This window comes from Pteropus vampyrus, unplaced genomic scaffold, assembly GCF_000151845.1.
Source record: "Pteropus vampyrus isolate Shadow unplaced genomic scaffold, Pvam_2.0 Scaffold505, whole genome shotgun sequence".
Classification (NCBI taxonomy): domain Eukaryota; kingdom Metazoa; phylum Chordata; class Mammalia; order Chiroptera; family Pteropodidae; genus Pteropus; species Pteropus vampyrus.
In genome coordinates this window covers 192,020-210,390 of record NW_011889286.1, presented here as the reverse complement: position 1 = coordinate 210,390, position 18,371 = coordinate 192,020, and the positions used below count along the sequence as shown (strand labels likewise).

The 18,371-nt window shown below is 51.6% G+C and overlaps 1 protein-coding gene and 1 pseudogene across 1 annotated transcript in view; both read right to left on the bottom strand.

Moving 5' to 3' along the window:
* Positions 1-18,371, bottom strand: part of DSCAML1 (DS cell adhesion molecule like 1) — a gene marked incomplete at its 5' end in the record, with an annotated part of 99,650 nt that overhangs the window by 78,919 nt on the left and 2,360 nt on the right. The window contains 4 exons of the mRNA XM_023524890.1: positions 5,748-6,020; positions 7,722-8,018; positions 9,400-9,675; positions 13,790-14,068. Of these exons, the coding sequence (XP_023380658.1) occupies positions 5,748-6,020; positions 7,722-8,018; positions 9,400-9,675; positions 13,790-14,068 (1,125 nt within the window). The remainder of the gene's footprint in view (positions 1-5,747; positions 6,021-7,721; positions 8,019-9,399; positions 9,676-13,789; positions 14,069-18,371) is intronic.
* Positions 11,097-11,215, bottom strand: LOC111732930 (annotated as a pseudogene).

Here is an 18,371-nt window from a genome sequence, read left to right as displayed (position 1 = left end):
ATTCACCTGGACTGGCCAGAGCCCTCTAGAGCATTACCTACCTGTGTGGGGCAGATGACCAGATGACTTCCCTGAGATCCAAGGCAGGCTCCTGGCTCCCCTCCATCCTCCACCCTCTGTCCCTGCTGTGGGTTGACGGGCAGGTATGATCACGTGGCTGATCAGTATCCCTTTAGGAACTCTCTGGTGGGAGTCCTAGGGGCCAGAGCTGCTCACAGAATTCCTCGGCTCTGGAATAGCATTCTGACAACCCTATAACTATGGGCACCCGAGGACAGCCTGCGGGGAGAAGAAAGCATAGGGATCCTGGCTCCTTCGCTGGCTTGCTGAATACTAGGAGGAGTGCTGTGAGTGAAAGGACCAAGAAGCATGCTGTGGGTCTCTGAAATGTGTCTGTGGGCAGCTGCCTGGATGTGGGGCCACTTTCTGACCTGTGAGTCAGCAGCACCTTTTCCAATAAGGTGGACATGGGCTAGTTGAATGTGTGTAACTATTTCCACCCCTGGGGATAAAAAGCATTGTCAGCAGCTGGGGGATCTGACCACCTTTGTCTTAATGTTGATGCTTTAGTGCTGACTGCAGCCACAATTGCACCCCCCTCCTACCCCTTGAGTCCCAGCATTTCCCTAGCACGCAGCCTGAATGTAGGGGGCATGAATGCTGTGTCACCTCAGGGACTTCTTTTCCAAAGCCCTGCTCAGGCTGCAATCATCTTGGCAAGAGGCCAATTCCATCAGCTTTGAGAAACACAGGGCTGGAGCAAGGTGATGGAATGGTGAAGAGGCTGAGAAGTGGCTGAGGCAGTGGCTGAGGCAGTCCACAAGGTGTATGGCCACCATAAAACCTTTATGGCCACTTGTTTTGGAGTGCTGTGCAGAGGAGGATGTGCTGACCACCAGCCCAGCCCATAAACACTCTATAGTGTCTGTCATTATCTCTTTGAGACTGAGCCTTTGTATTCACTGCGCGTGTTTGGCAGTAATGGGCACTGTAAGAAGCTGGAGCTTCTCTGCCTATGCAGCATGGAGCCAGGGAAAGAACTATGCCTGGGAACCAAGACACCTGGGTTCCAGACCCTGCTATCCATGCAAGAGACCGAGAGCAACTCATCTCCTTACCACCACCCTGCCTCCACCCCTGAGCCTCAGCTTCCTCATCTGCCAAATGAAGGAGTTGGACCAAGGAACCTCTAAAGCGCTGACGCCGATTTTCCACTTGTAACAAGTCTAGTAGTTTAGGAATAATAACAATTTACTTCAGTTTTTTCTATATAACCCTCTCCGTAGAAGGGCCTTCCCTGACCACCTTATTTAAAGGTGCAAACTACTCTCCCCTCGCTTTGGCACTCACATCCCTACTTCCTACTTGACATGAGACACCTTTTTGGCATTTTATGTACTATCCATTTCCCTGCCAGAATGGGAGCTCCCTGAAAGCAGGGATTTTTGTTTGTCTTGAGTACAGCTGTGTTCACAGCATAGGGCCTGGAAGTGCCTGGAATATAGTGGGTGCACAGTAATTGTCACTGGATGAATAAATGGATGCTGCTCCTTTATCATCATCATGACCACCATCATCGTCTTGAGCCCTGCCTGTCCGATAAGGAGGATGCTTGCTCCTACATTCCTGGCTCTCTCTGCTGAGGAGTAGTGCTGTTGGCAGCAGCCTCTTTGGTGCCACCTCCTCTGAGTACAATTGGGCAATCTGCCCCTGTGGAACCTGTTGTGCCCCCTTCCTGTGGATTCTGGTGGATTCCTTCCAAACCTCTATCTCTGCCAATAGCAAACATTTGGCCAGGTGGCCGAATCTCTCTTAAGCGCTATGATCACAGAAACCCATTCACCAGGGTGGAAGGAGACCTCCTCCAAAGGTTCCAGGACTGAGTAGTGAGGGAAGAATGGGTGTGGGTGGGGAGTATGAGCATTGGCAGTGCGGATGTGTGACTGAGTGTGTGTGAGGGTGTGTGTGAATGTGAGTATGTGTGTGTGTGTGTGTGTGTGCGCCCTCTTCCGTTTGTTTTCCACAGGGACCTAGCACTCTCTCCTGGTCCTAGCCTTGCTGGACATAAACAGAAAGTACCTTATGCCCTTGTTTTGGCTTTAGAGGCCTCAAGAGGCTCGGATGTGGCAATGGAGATGTTCCCTCACTGAGCCAAAGCCAAGGAACCCTACTTGCTGCCCTGCCTCCTTAGTTAATTAAATATTTGGCCTGTGTGCCCAGAGATACTTTTATGCTACATTGTTTTTCAGCTACAGGGGGCCCTAAAGACACCAAATCTAGGTTGAATCCAAGTGCCCTCCTCTTAGCATCCTGCCAAAGATCTCTGAGGGTGCCCAGAGACAAGCACTCGCCTTCCCTCAGCCTGGTTCTCCCCTGCCGGTCAGTGTCACATGCACCAAACCCCAGGCAGCCCTCAAATCATCCTTGCCCTCCCTCCCCTCAACCCTTTCCATCTTGCTGGACCACAGCTGGCTGACCTGGGCGATATTTCATATGACATCACCTACAGTCACTTTTTGTGGCCCAGGAATGTTGCCTTATAAGAGGATATGGACAAAAGAAACATTTGTGCATATGTAACTGCTAGCATGTGTGTGTGTGTGTGTGCAAGTATGGATAGGTTAATGTGTATTTGTTGCATGTACATGTATATGGTGTGTACCAAAGTGTACATGCATGGGTACTCATGCACACCAGTCTCTGCACATGTGTGCGCATGCATGTACATGCATGTCTGTTGTGTTCTGCTCTTAGCTCAGTGAAAAATTCATCAGAAGACAAGCAATCCCAGAAGGAATAGAGTCAGCGGTTGTTTTTCCAGTTCATGGAGCAGAATGGGTTTTTGCCCCACCCTGCCCACAGCCCTTCACTCCACAGAGAGATGGTGGGGCGGGGAGGGCTTCCAATTGGTCTCAAGCTTCTAGTGCCCCGCCCGGACCCCACCTCACCCTTTCTACACTCCAGATCTCTGCTCTGATCCTTTGGGTGGGGGGCATGTCCAGGCCCGGCAGTAGAGTGGGGTCTAGAGTGCTGTCCTGGGGCCCATTCCTTCCTACCCCAGAGTCAGGGCCCCTTTCCACACCCAGGGCCACCTCCTTTACCCTCCTCCTTGAGTAGCTCTTGGAACAGCACATCAGCTAATCAGGCAGCATGCTCATAATCAGCTCTGATGCGTTCTCCGTAAAAGTGCATTCTAATGAGGTGGGGGAGGGAGTAGGTGAAAGAGGGGAGAATGAGAGACTTGAGCTTTTGGAGTGGCAGGGTCACAGGGTCTCAGAGCCACTCATACAAATGCTGCTTCTTGGTCTGGAGAGGAAACAGGTGACCACAGCCCTGCTAGGGCTAGATTTTCAGACACTGAGGTGGGAAAGAGGGAATGTGTGTACACACACCCGTACGCTATACACACACTCCTCCCTGCTTTATGAATGCCAAGCTCGTGCTAGGTGCTGGTGCATGGGTTTTGCCCTGTGGGATCACACACACACACACAACCACAGATGTACGCGCGTACACGCGCGCACGCACACACACACACACACACACACACACACTCCCCCTTCTCGGGGTTGGAGAGACATTGTCGCTCAGCACAGCACAATCACAACAGGCCCAGCAAGTCACTGAGACGGAATGCATCAGATTCAATTCATTAGGACTGATCGCTCCCTGAATAGGGTTGAATAATTGATGAGCCGAAGCAGCTTTCAGGATGCTCTGCGTACTCTGAGGCTCGCTGGAGCCCTGTTATTTATTTATTTATTTTTAGCCAACAAACCCGGCCAAATGCTCGCTGGTGCGGGTGGTCTAAGGGGATAGAGCAAAGGTTAGATGTTTTAATATGTGATGTTTACACGTAAACTCTTGGTCCACTGCTTGTAACGGAAATGGATACAGGCCCGTGATGCCTGGAGTGGGGATGCAGGCTGCACTGTGTTCCAGGACTACCAAAATGAGGATATGGCCTGGGAGTTGGAGGTTCTTGCTAGGACAAGGCCCCTGGGCTGGGAAGAGGCAGTAGACTGTGAAGGTGCCCAGGATGGCCTTCGGCCTGCCTAGGAAGCAGGGAAGCAGATGCTGTATGGGACTCCTCCTTCTTCCCCAGGCCTGAGATGGCCACAGAGCTGCCTCCCAGTTTCCAGGGCTCAAGTAGAGGCTTCTCAGTAAGTCACTTCAATCCAGACTACTGTCTCAGTTTTAGTTCAAGAACACTCACTGTCTAGCACTGTGACAGGTGGTGGGTGCACAAGGATGCATGTGACAAGGCTCCTGTGTGCCAGTGAGGGTGAGCTGGGTGACAAGGAGCACAAGAGAGAAGTACCGATCCTGCCTTTCCCTGCTACTGTTCAGTTTTGCCTGCTGTCCTGGCATTTCTACCTGGAGGTACTATCATTACCACATGCTCGAAGGGGTCAAAACCAAATGCAGCACGTGTCTTCCCACTCATCCTTCTCTCAGACTTCTTTCTTTCAGTCCACAAGGGCTCTATTCGATCTTACTTCAGGAGTTTGGGACCTACTGGGGCCTGCCCCCTGGGGCCAGGGCCTTCACGGGCCCAGATACCTCTGCTTTTTCTTCCTTCCCATGGGCCCCAGGGCCCAGGCTAACTTTTTTCTCCTGGTTTATGTTGTCCCTTGGGGACATGGAGGGAGCCTCTCCAGCCTCCCCTCCTCATCTCCCTCGGGTGACACAGACGTCCAGGTAACAAAGGCTCACACAGTTCTCATGGATCCTGTCTCTCTTTCTGACTCCCTCTCAGGTGGCCCCAAAAGCTCTTTCTTCACTCCTGAGGTGGAGCATCCCTTCCTCGCTCTGTGTACTTCTGAGTTAGACAGAGGCTGCCTGGCTTTCACTTACCTCTCCTCAGCCTGGTCTGGCAAGTCATCCCCTCAGAGCAACCAGGCCACCCTTCTCTCACTCACTGCCCAGACAGTCTCCATGCCTGCCAGTTCTAAAGAGTGTATTTGGGAGGGAGCGTCACACATCTGCAAAGCCCCTGAACCAAGGGGACATCCATCATTTACTCATACATTCATTTATTTACTCATTTATATTCATTCATTCATTTAATCCACGGACATTTACTGAATGGCTCCCTTGTACTAGGCAAGGTGCTCAGTGCCCAGGCACAAAACACAGACCTCATCCAGGTAAGCATGAAGGGTCTGGGAGGAAGGAGGTTTTTAAGCACCAGGAGTTGCTTTCCAGGCCTCAAGCAGCATCAGCAGTTGGAAGGTCCTTACCAGTCCTGTAAAAGCAGCCTGAGCCAGCCAACCTGTACCCTAGACGTGAGCTGGGGTGCCCAGCATATGCTCCCTCCACTCAGCCTCCTGCTGCTGCTGCTCTCCCAGCTCCTGCCCCTTACCTCTTTTTGTTTGTCTCTGGTGGGCCCCTGCTGAGTTCTCGGTGGCTCCATGCTGACATCAGGGGACCTACATGGCCTGCCATCTCTATCCTAGGCCTCTTGCCCAGAAGGTGACCTGGCTCTTCCTTGCGTGTGACTGGCCCCTCATGCCCCTGGGGTCAGTGCAGCTCATGGAGTGAACCTGGATGTAGAGGCACTTGTGGCCTCCGTATGCCCCCCCCAGTCTCCCACCCTGCCTCCTTTCTCTCAAACACCACACCGAGGCTCTCTCTTCCTTGGCCTCCCTCTCGCTCAGGATGGCCTGCTGCCTCCTGAGCAGCTGGCTGGAGGAAGACCCACAATCCCAGGTGACCAGGCAGGCACTGTTCCGGGGGAGGCCTACCTTTGACGGCCACGTGGACACTCTGGCTGATGGACAGCTGGGGCTGGATGAGGACACTGCACAAGTACTCCCCCTCATCCATGCCCTTCTGCACGTCAGTCAGCTTGAGCGTTCCGTTCTCAAATACCACCTGGCGGTGGTTGTCGGGCAGCAGCAGAGCATCCTTGTACCACTTGATGGAGTAGTAGGGGTAGCCGATGACCCTGCAGTTAATAAGGGTGTCCCGCCCGGCGACAGCCGTGATGTTCCTCATTGCGCGGATGCTGGGGGGGCCTGGGCAGGAGTCAGGAGGGAGGAGGAGGAAAGGAGGGGCAAGCGGTGTGGTTAGCCAGGGACAGCCAGGCCCTGCCCTGTGTTGCTCTTAGTTGCTTGGCCCTCTGAAACTGTCAGGGGATTGAAATTCGGTGGTGGTGGTGGTGGTGGTGGTGGGAAAAAAGCAGACGGTTGTTACAAGGCTAAAGGCAGAGGCTGGAACTGGGGGCAACTGTGGTCTCTCCAGGACTCTCTGTATTAGCTTCAAACAGTTGCAAACAGACATGTTCCATTCATGCCTGGGGCAAGAATTCATTCCCCTAACACGAAGGGGGTATGTGACCAAACTGAAGCCTCACCAAGAAGTGACTGGAATTTGGGAGAGTGAGTCCTCATTTATGAGGAGATTAAGAAATGTAAAGATTTTGCTATTGTCATTCAACTTGCTAATAATGGTCTTGTACCCAAAAGGATCTTATATACATTAAATATTTAAAGGACAATAAGAAGGTCTTCATTGGACTAATTAATGATTTTAACAGGTAAATGTGTTTTGTGGGCTCCTGAGAAGAGGCTATAAGAGGGGGCTCTGATCACACTGACTGGGAAGGGGAGTGTCCTCAGCTGGGTCAGCTAGACAGATTGTTGTAAAGGGGCTCACAGGCTGCCGTGCAGGGCAGTGTTGGAGGGGGTGCAAGAAACTCCAGGCTTCAGGTTCCCTACCTAGTAGATGAGGGGCTGGGCCAGGGATTCTCCGGGGACCCTGTAACTCTGTCCCCTTCCAATTTCAGAGGAGAGGGCCTAAGGGAGGGCAGATTTCTCCTATAGAGTTGGAGACCTGGCACAGGTGAATTTAGCATGAACCCTCTGCTCCCCTTCCTTGCTCCATGGCAACCACCAGACACCCCTGGACCAGTGCCCCTCCTCTCTTTCCTTGCCTAAGGGGTCACTGGTAGAGACTAATCTGACCCCACGGGGCTGCAAAGAGCTTCAGAGGAGACTCTATTTTCACCACAGTAACTTAGAGAACTGGGAATGATCACTTTGTGGGCTCCTTCCCGTGTAGCTGCCTGCCTTGGGGCACTCCCACTCAGCCTGAGCCTCCTAGTCTTGATAGCTTGAGCCTTGGGGTGGGGAGAAGAGGAGGATGGAGGATTAGGAGAAGATGATGCTCTGGCTCCTGCTGCTTACACCTCTTGGAACATCCCGGGGATGTTCAGTGGGAGGGCACTGGGAGCACAGCTTGGTGGACATCCTTATCAGAGGTCAAGCCTGACCCCATTGCCCCTTCCCTGTCCTTGTCCTTGAAAGGCCCTGGTCAAGATGGTAGGTGCTAGCAGGGTACTTAGTGTACCTGGGCCCAGAGAGATTTGATGGGAGGAATGGGGAGGCGGGCAAGCTAGACTGCAGAGGAGGAGAAGGGGGAGGAGGATAAGGTGGGAATGCCAAGGCAGTGAGCTGTACCAGACAGACAGATGGACAGACAGCCACACAGAGACACACACACTGACACATATACACACGCACGCACACACACACACACACACATCAGTGGAGGATGGGACTGTGGAGGGTGGGGGGAAAGGGGGAGAAAGAGGAGAGAGACCTCTACTAAAATCAAAATGACAATAATAATTACTAATCACCACAAGAATAATGGTAACCACAGAGATGGCAAAGGAACTCAAAAGCCTATTCTGATATTTAAATGTAGACAGGCACCTCTTACGTTTATTCGCGCCTGATATTCAGCACTGCCCACCGAGTTCTGCGCCGTGCACCGGTACACGCCCCCGTCGCGGATCTGGGGGCCCGTGACGTTCATGTGGCTGATGGTGGTGCCGTCGGACATGGTGTACTGGTTGGTGCGGTGACTTCCATCCCGCACGATGGGTTCATCGTCCAGAGCCCAGGTGACAGTGGGGGGTGGGGCACCCTTGGCGGCACACATCAGTGAGAACTGCTCCCCGGGGTTGACCACCTTCTCGCTGAAGGAGGAGACGATGCGGGGCGTGCCGTCTGCAGGGAGTGAAGAGCCCCCTTCAGAGTCACTGAGCCACTGAGTGACCATCCCAAAAGGCCACCCCACCCCGCAGAGAGAGGAGGGAAAGCAGTGGGCATAATGATATGAAGAACTTTCATGTACAGTAATTCATGGGCTATCTGCAAAACCTTGTGAGGGGCCAATTACTATTGCATATAAATTGAGACTCCTGGGTTTGAATCCACCCTCAACCACTTTAGCTCTGTGTGTTTGGGCAAGTTACTTGATCTCTCTGAGTCCTTGCATCTCTTAGCCATGGAGGATGGTGATAATGGGGATAATGAGTATAAATTCCTCATACTGATGCTGTGAGGATTAAATGAATTAAATGCATTCAAGATGCTTAGCACAGCACTTTGTAAGTGCTTAATAAATATTACTCCTCTCAACTTTTCCTCTTCCACATCTTTCTCCTCCCTTTATTCATAAAGATAGAGAGGCTCAGAGGTTAACTGTGTGGGACTGGGAACTGACCACGCGGGACCTATGGAGTCTGATTCTAATTCTCATTCCAGCAGGAGGCGGTGGTGGTAGTGATGCTATAGCAACAAGCCTAAAGCACAAAACCTGAAGTTTGAGGCTTAAAATGCAAGCTGCTTAGAGGTGAATGGTGGTGAGGATCTGTGGCTGGGTCTTAGTCTTGGCTACCAAGCAACCTTGGACAGAATGATCAACCCTGGTGCCCCAGCTTCCTCCATGGAACATGAGGGATGTAATTGTTGACTTTGGCCATCCTTCTACACAAGATTGTTATAACAGATTAAAATAGGTGTTAAGTACTTAAAAAAAAAAACAAAACAAACATAAAAAAAGAAAGCAAGGCAAATATAATAGAGGCCCTCTACATCCTTCCTACATTTCACGGCAAAATGCTGATGTTAATCCAACACTCAGCCAGTCTCCAGCCCCTGTGCATTTCTGGGGAGACCCTTAACTCAAACCCAGGGAGAGCCTGGTGCCTGGCAGGGCCTGGGACTGCCCACCTCGTCACTGCCTTGGCACCTCCTTGGCCTCTTTCCCTGTGCCCTCCATATCTGGCTGTCCCTACTGCTCTACTCTCTGCCCCTTCCACCAGCCTCATTTTGCACATCCCTGCTCCGAACTGGCCATCACTTGACCTTGGACAAGTGACGGAAGCCTCAATTTCCTCAATTGCAAAAAAGGTAACATTTAAAAAATCTGTCTTCACCTAGGGCCCTTGGGAAGATTGAATAAGACAGATATCTGCCTAGTGTGTAGGAAGTGCTGGATAAATGCCTCCTATCGGGAGGGAAGGGAGGGTTCCTGGGGTAGAGCACTTCTTGGGCAGGCTTTGGGAGTCCTGAACCCACCCCCGTCCTGGCTGCTTCAGCTCACCCTCAAGCACAATGATGGCAAAGTCCTGGGCGGTCTGGGCCTTGCGGGTGGCGAAGCACTGGTAGGCCCCGGAATGGCTCTTCTGGGCTGAGGTGATGAGCAGGGTCTCGTTGCTGAGCCCGCGGATGGAGATGGCCTCATCGGGCAGCACCAGCTCGGTGTTGCGGTACCAGCGGATGGTGAACTCAGGGGAGCCCATCAGGGCACAGGAGAGGATGACCGTGCTGCCAATGCCGGTCTTCAGCTTCTTTGGTGTTAGGGTCACATGAAGGGGGTCTAGGCCGGGCCAGGGAGACGTAAGGGAAAACAGGGGAGAAAAAGAAGAGAAAAAGGGCTTAGTGTGGGTAGAGCATGGCTGGAGGCAGGCTGTGGGCACAAAAGGGGGAATCAGGAGGCCCTACTTCTGTCTCCAGAATCCTGGGGTGGGGACAGGGACAAGTGAATTCCCCTCTCTAGGCCTCAGTTTACTCATGTGTTAAATGCCAGGGTCGGGTTAGGAGACCTCTCAGTACCTCTCGTTCTGATGGTCTGAACTTTCTTGTTGAGTGCCCCTCTGTTCGAGTGGGGCTGTGGCACTCCCTTCAGCCAGCTCCGAAGTTGGACGGGAGCTTGCCTGGCTTATCGTCCTTCTGTCATCCACCCCAGACACCAGGGAAGTTCCCTTGGCCCAGCCACTTGTCTCCCATACCCAAACAGATAACCAACTGCTGCCTCTGCTGGTCTGATTTTCTTTATATGCATCAGTCAATCTCCATGTTTTTTTTTTTTTTAATTGGTGCTTTTTTTAAAAAAAAATTATTTATTTAAATTAGTTTCAAGTATACAGGACATTGGTTAGACATCTATATAGTTCATAAAACGATCCCCCCAATTGCTCCCTCCTTCCCCTGGCCCTCCACTTAGCCAACATATCAATGCTAACTGCATTCCCTGTGCCATGTTCCCCATCCTTGTGCCTAACTATCAACTACTAATCTGTACTTCTTTAATCCTTCACCCCATTCTTCCAGACCCCCAAACCCTCTCCCCTCTGTCTGTCACCAAATTGTCCACTATATTTGTGAGTCTGTTCAATCTCTGCTCTTCACCCCTACTGCCACTGCCCTGCTGCAGGCTCACAGCTCTAGCCTAGACCCAGACAGTGCCCTCCTCCCTACCACCCTTTTCCCTGCGTCCTTCCATCTGTCCTCCATACTACAACTGGCCACTGTCCTGCTCAGAACTTCCATGGCCCCAACAACTCAGGGTGACATTAAAGGTCATAAAGGCCATGGGGACCTAGCCCCTCCTCTCAGGTACACAGTCTGTAGAGTAGCAGCCTGCTCATAGTTCCTACACACCCTGGGCTACTTCTTACCCTAAGGTCTCAGCCTAGAAAGCTCTTTGCTCCCTTGATCTAATCCCTACTCATCCTCCACACTGAGCTCAGGTGTCATCTCTTCAAGGAAGCCTTCCTGGACACCACTCCTCTCCCAGGCTGGGCTAAGGATCCCTCTTCTGGGATCCTTGTGTGTAACTAACACCATGCTAAGCACACATCTTTAATAACCTCTTTGTGCCCATCTATCTATTTATTTATTTATTTATTTATTTATTTATTTATTTATTTATTTATTTATAATTTTTTAGGCGAGGCAACCCTTGGTTGACCTCACAGATTGCAAGGACCTTGTTAGCTTACAATTCCTTATTTTTTATGCCTACAGCACCTAGTCTTCCTAGGTGGTCTCCTATCCAAGTACTAACCAAGCCCGACCCTGCCTACCTTCCGAGATCAGACGGGATCGGGCTTGTTCTAGGTGGTATGGCCCTAAACCTGTCTCTCCCTTTAGACTGTGAGCTACTTGAGAACAGGGTGCTATCTTTATTTTTATATCCCTACCACTTCCTAAGTCATGTTTATTGATTGTTTCACCAGCTGCCTTGTTACCAGCCCCAAGTCAGCCTCTCTCCCCTGATCTCCATGGACTTGGGGTTCTAGAAAGGAGGCTGAGGACTGAAGGAGTCTGGGACCCCCAATGAAGCAGCCTGTAGGAGATGGGGGACTGAAGGCCCGTTTGGGTGGGTGCAGTCAAAGCATACATGAGTCTGCTCATGCTCAGCTCTCCCTACTCACTCCCAGAGCCTCTGTCTGCTGGCCAGGAAGTGTCGGTGCACAATGAGGCAGGCGGCATCCTGCTTATCCCAGTCATTAGCCAGGGCTCCCAGGGCTCTGCCAGCCAGTTGCTCTATCCTCAGTGCTCCTGCTCAGACTTGGTGGCATGATGGGTGGGAGGCCTGGTTGCAGAATTAGGAAGTGGGGTATGAAAAACATTGCTTTCCTCTCCATGAACTTGGCAGAGAGGGGCTTTCAGAGAGGACAGAAGACAGAAAAAAGCCATGTCACTTCCCTTTGAGTCTGGTTGTATAGCCATGCCCACTGTGGGGGAGGGTAGGAGCTGAGGGTCAGAGGAGAATCAGATGTACCTAGATGTTCAGGGGCAGTGGAGTTTGTACATTGCCGTAGGCAATTACTTATTGTGTATCTGTGTGCGTGTGCTAGGATGTGAGCATGTTCAATGGAAGTATGCGTGTGTCTGCATATGGGCACCATATACATGTGCATGTGTGTATAGGGACATGTATATGTGAACTTTCAACATATCTGTGTGTGTGTGTGTGTGTGTGTGTGTGTGTGTGTGTGTGTGTGTGTAAGTACCAGCTTGCCTGTATGTACTATGAACATCAAATTACTCAGAGTCAGGTTTGCTAATTTTCCAAGGATTTTGGGGTATGTTCCTGAGCTGTTCCCTGAGACAGTGTAAGCGAGTGTGAGTGTAAATGCAAGAGTATGTGTGTGTTTGTGTGTGTGTGTGTGTGTGTAGCAGAAGGGTGGGGAAGTGGGTGAAGGTAATATCAGACCAAAATTTTGGACAGTGATTAGTGCAAGAAGTGGGATCCCAACCTTGGTCCTTCTCTCTGCTTGCCGTGCTGTCTAGGCCTTGTTTGTATGAGAGGAAACCCTCGGCCACCTAAAGCTTTCATCATTTTAACCTAATCATCTGTATCATGCACTGTCACTCCCAGTGCATTACTTGAGGCTCTTTCTGCTTTTCCAGCTTCACAGTGAATTTGCATTGGGGGATGGGGGCTCTTCCTGGCACTGCAGATAAACTCACTCCAACTGTCAGGACCCCTCGACTGTGGGGAGGAGACTGGGCCCACATCTGGGCTGAGGACAACAGGGTACCATGCCCAAAAGGTTAGCCCAGGACAGGTTGGGCTTTGCTATGGTTCTCTGGTCCACCTGAGGGTCTACAGACCTGTAGCTCTTTGCCCATGAGATGGGTGGTGAGGTGGCGGAGGGAACCTTTCTGCAGGGTGGTGGCGAGATCACCTTTGGATGGCCTCTTTCCACTGCCCAGGTTGAATGACCCTCATGATGCCATCAGGTACAATGTTCAGGGAATCAGGCTATTGCTGCCCCTTGGGAGTGAGATCCCCCAAAGGTCTCCAAACCCCAGACCTACTACTGCTAACACCTTTCCTGCAGCCCAGAGAGTAGGGAACTCAGGCTCAGATTCTGGACACCAGAGCTAGAAGAGCCTCTTCATTTTACAGACAGGGAACCTGAGACCTGGTCAACTGAGGGAGGAGTAGGAGTGGGGTGGGGGCAAAAGGTGCCCTTGGATTTCGTGAATCCTCCTCCAGTATTCTTCCCCCTCTGTCTTTGCTTCCCTCCTTACCCGGGGCTCAGCAGCCGCAGAGGCTTGCTGCTAAGGCCTCCTGCTCTCCACATGGCCTCCCTGGACCCCTGGGGCTCTGAGATGGGGAGGAACAGGAACAACCAGCATTAATACCTGCTGGCACATCCTGGAAAGGCTGAGTTGGTTGTTTATACTCAGTGTCTGATCTGATTGATAAGGGCCCTTATCAATTATTACAAAATATTCTGAACATTGCCTCTGAAGAGATACATATGTCTTCTCTAATGGATTAACATCAGCATTGTTTCCTTCAGTATAGATACTGCCTCTTCCCAACAAATCAAGGAGCCCCATGAGTGTGTCACTGTCACCCCCATGGTCTCGTCTGACCCTGTGATCTGTGGGAAGTAGGAAGGCTGGGATCATTATCCCATTTTACAGAAAAGGGCACGGAGGTGATGACCATGGTTATGCAATTTGCCCAAAGTCAGTTACTATCTGATGCTGCCAGAACCAAAGGCAGGTTTGATTTCAAACCCAGGGCTTTTCCCAGGACACAAAACTGCCTTCCCCAACCAGGGGATGATCCCCCGGGGCTGGCCAGAGGGAGGGGAAGCTGTTCCCAAATCCCTCTCTATCATACTGCAGTGCTTTCAAAGGTTACTCTAAAGGATGGGGCTGGAAGAGGGGCTTTTCCTGCTCACCAATAACCGTGAGGGTGCCTGTGGCCTCTGCTGAGCCGAAGGTGTTGGTGACCTCGCAGATGTAGGTGCCGCTGTCCTCAGTCCGCAGATCACTGATGGTCAGCCCTGTGATGCGTTTGGTCCAGCGGCTGTCAGCTGGGAGGGGCCGGCCATCCTTGAGCCAGCGTATGGCAGGAATAGGGTAGCCAGAGGCGGCGCAGGGCAGTTCCACGGTGTGGCCGGCCCATAGTTCCTGGGAGTGGAAGCCGTCAAGGATGGTGGGGATTGACTCAGCAGGGTCTGGAAGGCAGAGAGTGTCAGCAGTCCTGGGAAGCCCTGGGTGAGGTGAATTGGGGGTTGGGAAGGAAAGGCAAACACCCAGAGCAGGAGCCTGGTGCCCGGAGTGAGGAACACCCAGTGTGGGAGGCCTCATGGTGCTGAGCCCAGGCTCTGGCCCAAAGTCTCCTACTTGGGCCAGACAGAGGCCCTGAGAATCATGATGGGGAGCAGGGGCTGATGGAGTAGAAGGTATGCAGGCCGTCTGGGCTAGAATGACAAACAGATGGAAAAAGGGAAAGAGAGCAGAGAGCACGAGGCACAGAGGGTGAGAGTATGTGTGATTGCCGTCACGCAAACAGTCCCTGTAGTCTGGCCCAGACCAAGGAACAGTGAGTCCCTGTGACATGAGAATCATGACATCTTGGGTTTGTAATTCTTGGTAAGTCTTGGTCTGGGCCTCAACCTGGCTCATGGGTGCCCCTCAAAGATGGAGGAACAATCTGCCTGCCCTGTCCTGTCTCTTCCCACCTGCGATCTGGGAAGACTGGGAGAAGGCCAGTGCATTTCTGTCAGAGCCCAGAGGATTTGGAAGTTAAGTCTTCTGCAACAACCGCCCCCCGCCCCGCACCCCACCAACAATTCTCCTCTATTTTGCATTCCTAGACCAAGAGAAACCAGTGACTGCAGGATCTGTGGCCCTAAACTTCAGAAGACCAAGGCCCTGCGTATGTAGGATTCTGTGTGCGATGGCCGTGCTGCCAAGCCTGAGTGGTACTTGGGCTGTTATCTCAGGCTGGTTCTTGCCCTAAAGGGCTTCCCTGAGCTTCCTGACCACTGGGGACCCCCTGCTGTAAAACCTCCATAGGCCCCCTTACCTACATGACACAATCCACACTTATTTTGAATTCCAAGGCCTTCTCTGATTAGCCCCAACCAGGCCCTTGGCCTAGCCTGTGCTCACTGCCGCTCTATACCACTCATCTCAGCAGTTTCCACTTGTGGCATGTGTGTCATCGTACTGTCCTCCCGCTGGATGCCCAGCCAGCCCACTCGGCTTGGTTGACTCTTATTCATCTTTCACAAACCAGCTTAAACGTCGCCCCTCTGGATGTCTCCCCTAGTCCACTCTCACTGGACTCCCATAGTTTTCTTTTTCTTTAATTTTATTTTCAAAAAACCTTTTCTTTTTAAATAAGAAATTAAAAAGTATAATATATACACATGCCAAAACTTCAGAAAGTATAGAAGAGTATACAGTGGAAAGGGAGGCTCCAGCCACCACCTTTCCCTCGCCAGGAGCAATCACTGTCACCACCTGCCCCCATGGCCATCGCCAACAGCAGTTAGCACCAGGCCCTGTATCTGCTTCTCCGGAAGACTGTGAGCATCTTGGGGCAGTGTTCCTCCATGGCCGTATCTCTCGTGGTGCCTGGCACGGAGCAGGGTCCTCAGCTGTGGAACCATTAATGTCTGAGGGAGGATGAACGGGAGCACTCAGGTGTGGGGTGGGCCAGTGGTCTGCTTTTCCCACACTGCAGAATGTTATACGCTCATAGAATATAGAACTGGCTTAGGGACGTTGGAGGGTACACGCAGATGACCCTGAGACTAGAAAGGTGCAGCGACCTGCCTAGGATCACACTGCTAAGCCAAGATCAAAAACCAGGTCTCTCTCCACTCTTGTTCAGTGAATAGAATATGAGATGGAATCACCTTGAGTTTCAACCAAGATCGGCGGAGCCCCCTGGATCCTCTTTGTCTGATGGGAAATTCCCTCTGTCCTCGGCTCATCTCTCTTAGATTCTCCTCCCTGGGAGAAAGACTTTCCAGGAGACTCGGTTCCCTTCCCACATCCCACTGCTCTTCAAAATGAGCCCCGGCTGGACTCAGAAGACCCAGGTGCAAGTCTCTCTGGGTCTCAGTTCACTGTGTGACCTTGAGTGAGTCTTATGATCTCTCAGAGCCTGCGTTTCCTCATCTGCACATGAGGTGGAGGTGATAAGGTTGCCTCCAGATCTCACAAGGTTGTTGTAGATAGCAATGGCAAAATGTATGTCAGAGTTTGACAGACATTAAATCACTATGCAGATGTACCGAGAAATTACTATTCGGGCCCTCCCTCTTCCCTGCCAGCTTCTTTGGCCTCTTCCCACCACAACCCTGTGGGAATGGTTAGGATAAACAAACCCGGTGCAAGGGAAAAATTACTCAATGTGACATTTAATTGATGCAAAACACACAAATTCCGTGGCACATCGCAGAATTTACAAGGAGAGGGGCTGACAGGGTGGTGGGGGAAGGGGCGGTGGAGTGGGGGAGGGAATTAATCACCGAGTCTCAGGCGTGAAATTAAATTCTGAGGGGAAAAAAACCTCTTTCATTACTCCGGAGCAGAAGTAAAATGCTGCGGCGTGTACCGCGACAGCCCGGGGGAGATCGGGCACTGCCAGGGCCAGTGCAGGGCTGGGGAGACAGATGGCCAGCCTTGAGAAATCTCTAGGGGCTCTGGGACTTGGCTGGGGGGATCGGGGTGCCCCTGGGCAGCTGCTGGGACCTCCCTCAGTCGGCTGAACAGTGCTGCCTGGAAAGGGCACCCCTGGACACAGCTTCTGCACCTGGCTCTGGACTCCGTGAGTGCAGGAACCCTGGTCTGGTCTCAGGCTCTCTGGTCACTGATTCCCTCCTTTATACATGTGGATGATAACGCCTATTCTACAGAGTTAATGCACCTGAAAGCACTTGGTATACTCAAAAAAGTACCTAGATGCACGAATATGTGTTATTAGGTTGTAATTTAGGGGACTCAGACTATTCTTGAAACTGCCTCCTCTACCTTGGAAAATATAGGAAAATGAAAGTTGCCTCACTCCCAACACTTTGCAAACGTAGTTGAAATAATAACGCAGAAACAACAGAACAACAATAGCAACTACAACAACAAAAGCAGCAGCTATTCTCCATTGAGTGTTCCCTGTGTCAGGCACTCCCATAAGCTGTTTGCATCCAGTACCCTATTTAATTCTCAAAACAACCCCATGAGGTGCACTTTTTGTCACTCCCATTTTATGGAGAAGGAAGCCGAGGTCTGGAGACATCGTTTAGTTTATGCCAGGTTGCTCAGCTTGTGAGTGGTGAGGCTAAGATGGAAAGTATGGCCTGATTCATTTTCTCCCTCCTCCTTCCCTCCCTCTTACTTTATGGAACACATCCTGAGGACTGAAGAAACTTCAGATAGGACTGCGGCCCTCATCCAATGACTACCCACAGCCCACTGCCACGTGTATTCTCACCCATTCATTCCTCTTGCCTTTGGGCCTGGGGAGAGGAAGGGGCAGTCATCATTCTTTGGAGGTGTGCCTGGCTCAGACTCCCTCAGCCACTAGGTACCTCTGCCAGGACACCCCAGGTACCTCTCCCCATCCCTGGGTTCCAGCTGCTTGCCCAGAGCTTTTGGCCAGGGAGGAACCACACCTTTTGGCCACCAGCCCCAGGAGCTCATTGGCCTCTGGTCACTAAAGAGTGAAACATCTCAGCTGAATCCCATGCTCCCTGGGACCGACCCCCACCCTCGACTCTGGGAGTGGAGGGGCCTGTGGGGCTGGAGGCTGAGTTCAGGCCTCAACTCCCCTGACATGCATTCTCCACCCCGCCAACTCCCCTCTGCACTGCCTTGCTCCAGTATCAGTTGCATTTTTGCCGAGACAAGCAGCTTGCAGATCGCCTTGTCACATCACATCACATCACGTCACATCAGGGCCTATGTCACTCAACAGGCCCTTCTCCTTGGCTCCCCTCTGTTCCCTTCCTTCAGCTTTCTTCTTTTTCTTTTAGACCCCTTTCGCTCTGTCATCTCCTCTGTCTTTCTCTCCTTATGCCTGTGCCTCTCCCTTTTTATCAGTCTGAGTACCTTCCTATCCTTCTATGTTTCTCTATTTGGGCTTTATATCCATCCGAGGCTCCTGGGGCCACCTCTTATTCTCTGCTCACCCACCTCGTCTTCTCACAGTTAGTAGACACTAAAGAGCAGAAGGAGAAGGGGTGGCATATCCTCCAGTTTAAAGAGTGTCTTTTTTTGAGGGACACTAGCCTAGTCCTCACTAAAGTGGAGGTGAGATTAATAGAATGAAGGGGCTAAATATTTGTACAGGAGAAAGGAGCAGGGCCGCAGGAGTGGGCTTTCTGTGCCTTTCCCACATTGTACGAGCAGTAGGCAAATGAGATGCAAAGCACCATATAAATAAGTCCCTATAATTTGGAATGGGACCACTCTGACACATTTGAGAATTGGGTGCCAGATTCCAAAGTCTAGCCACGAAGTTGGGAC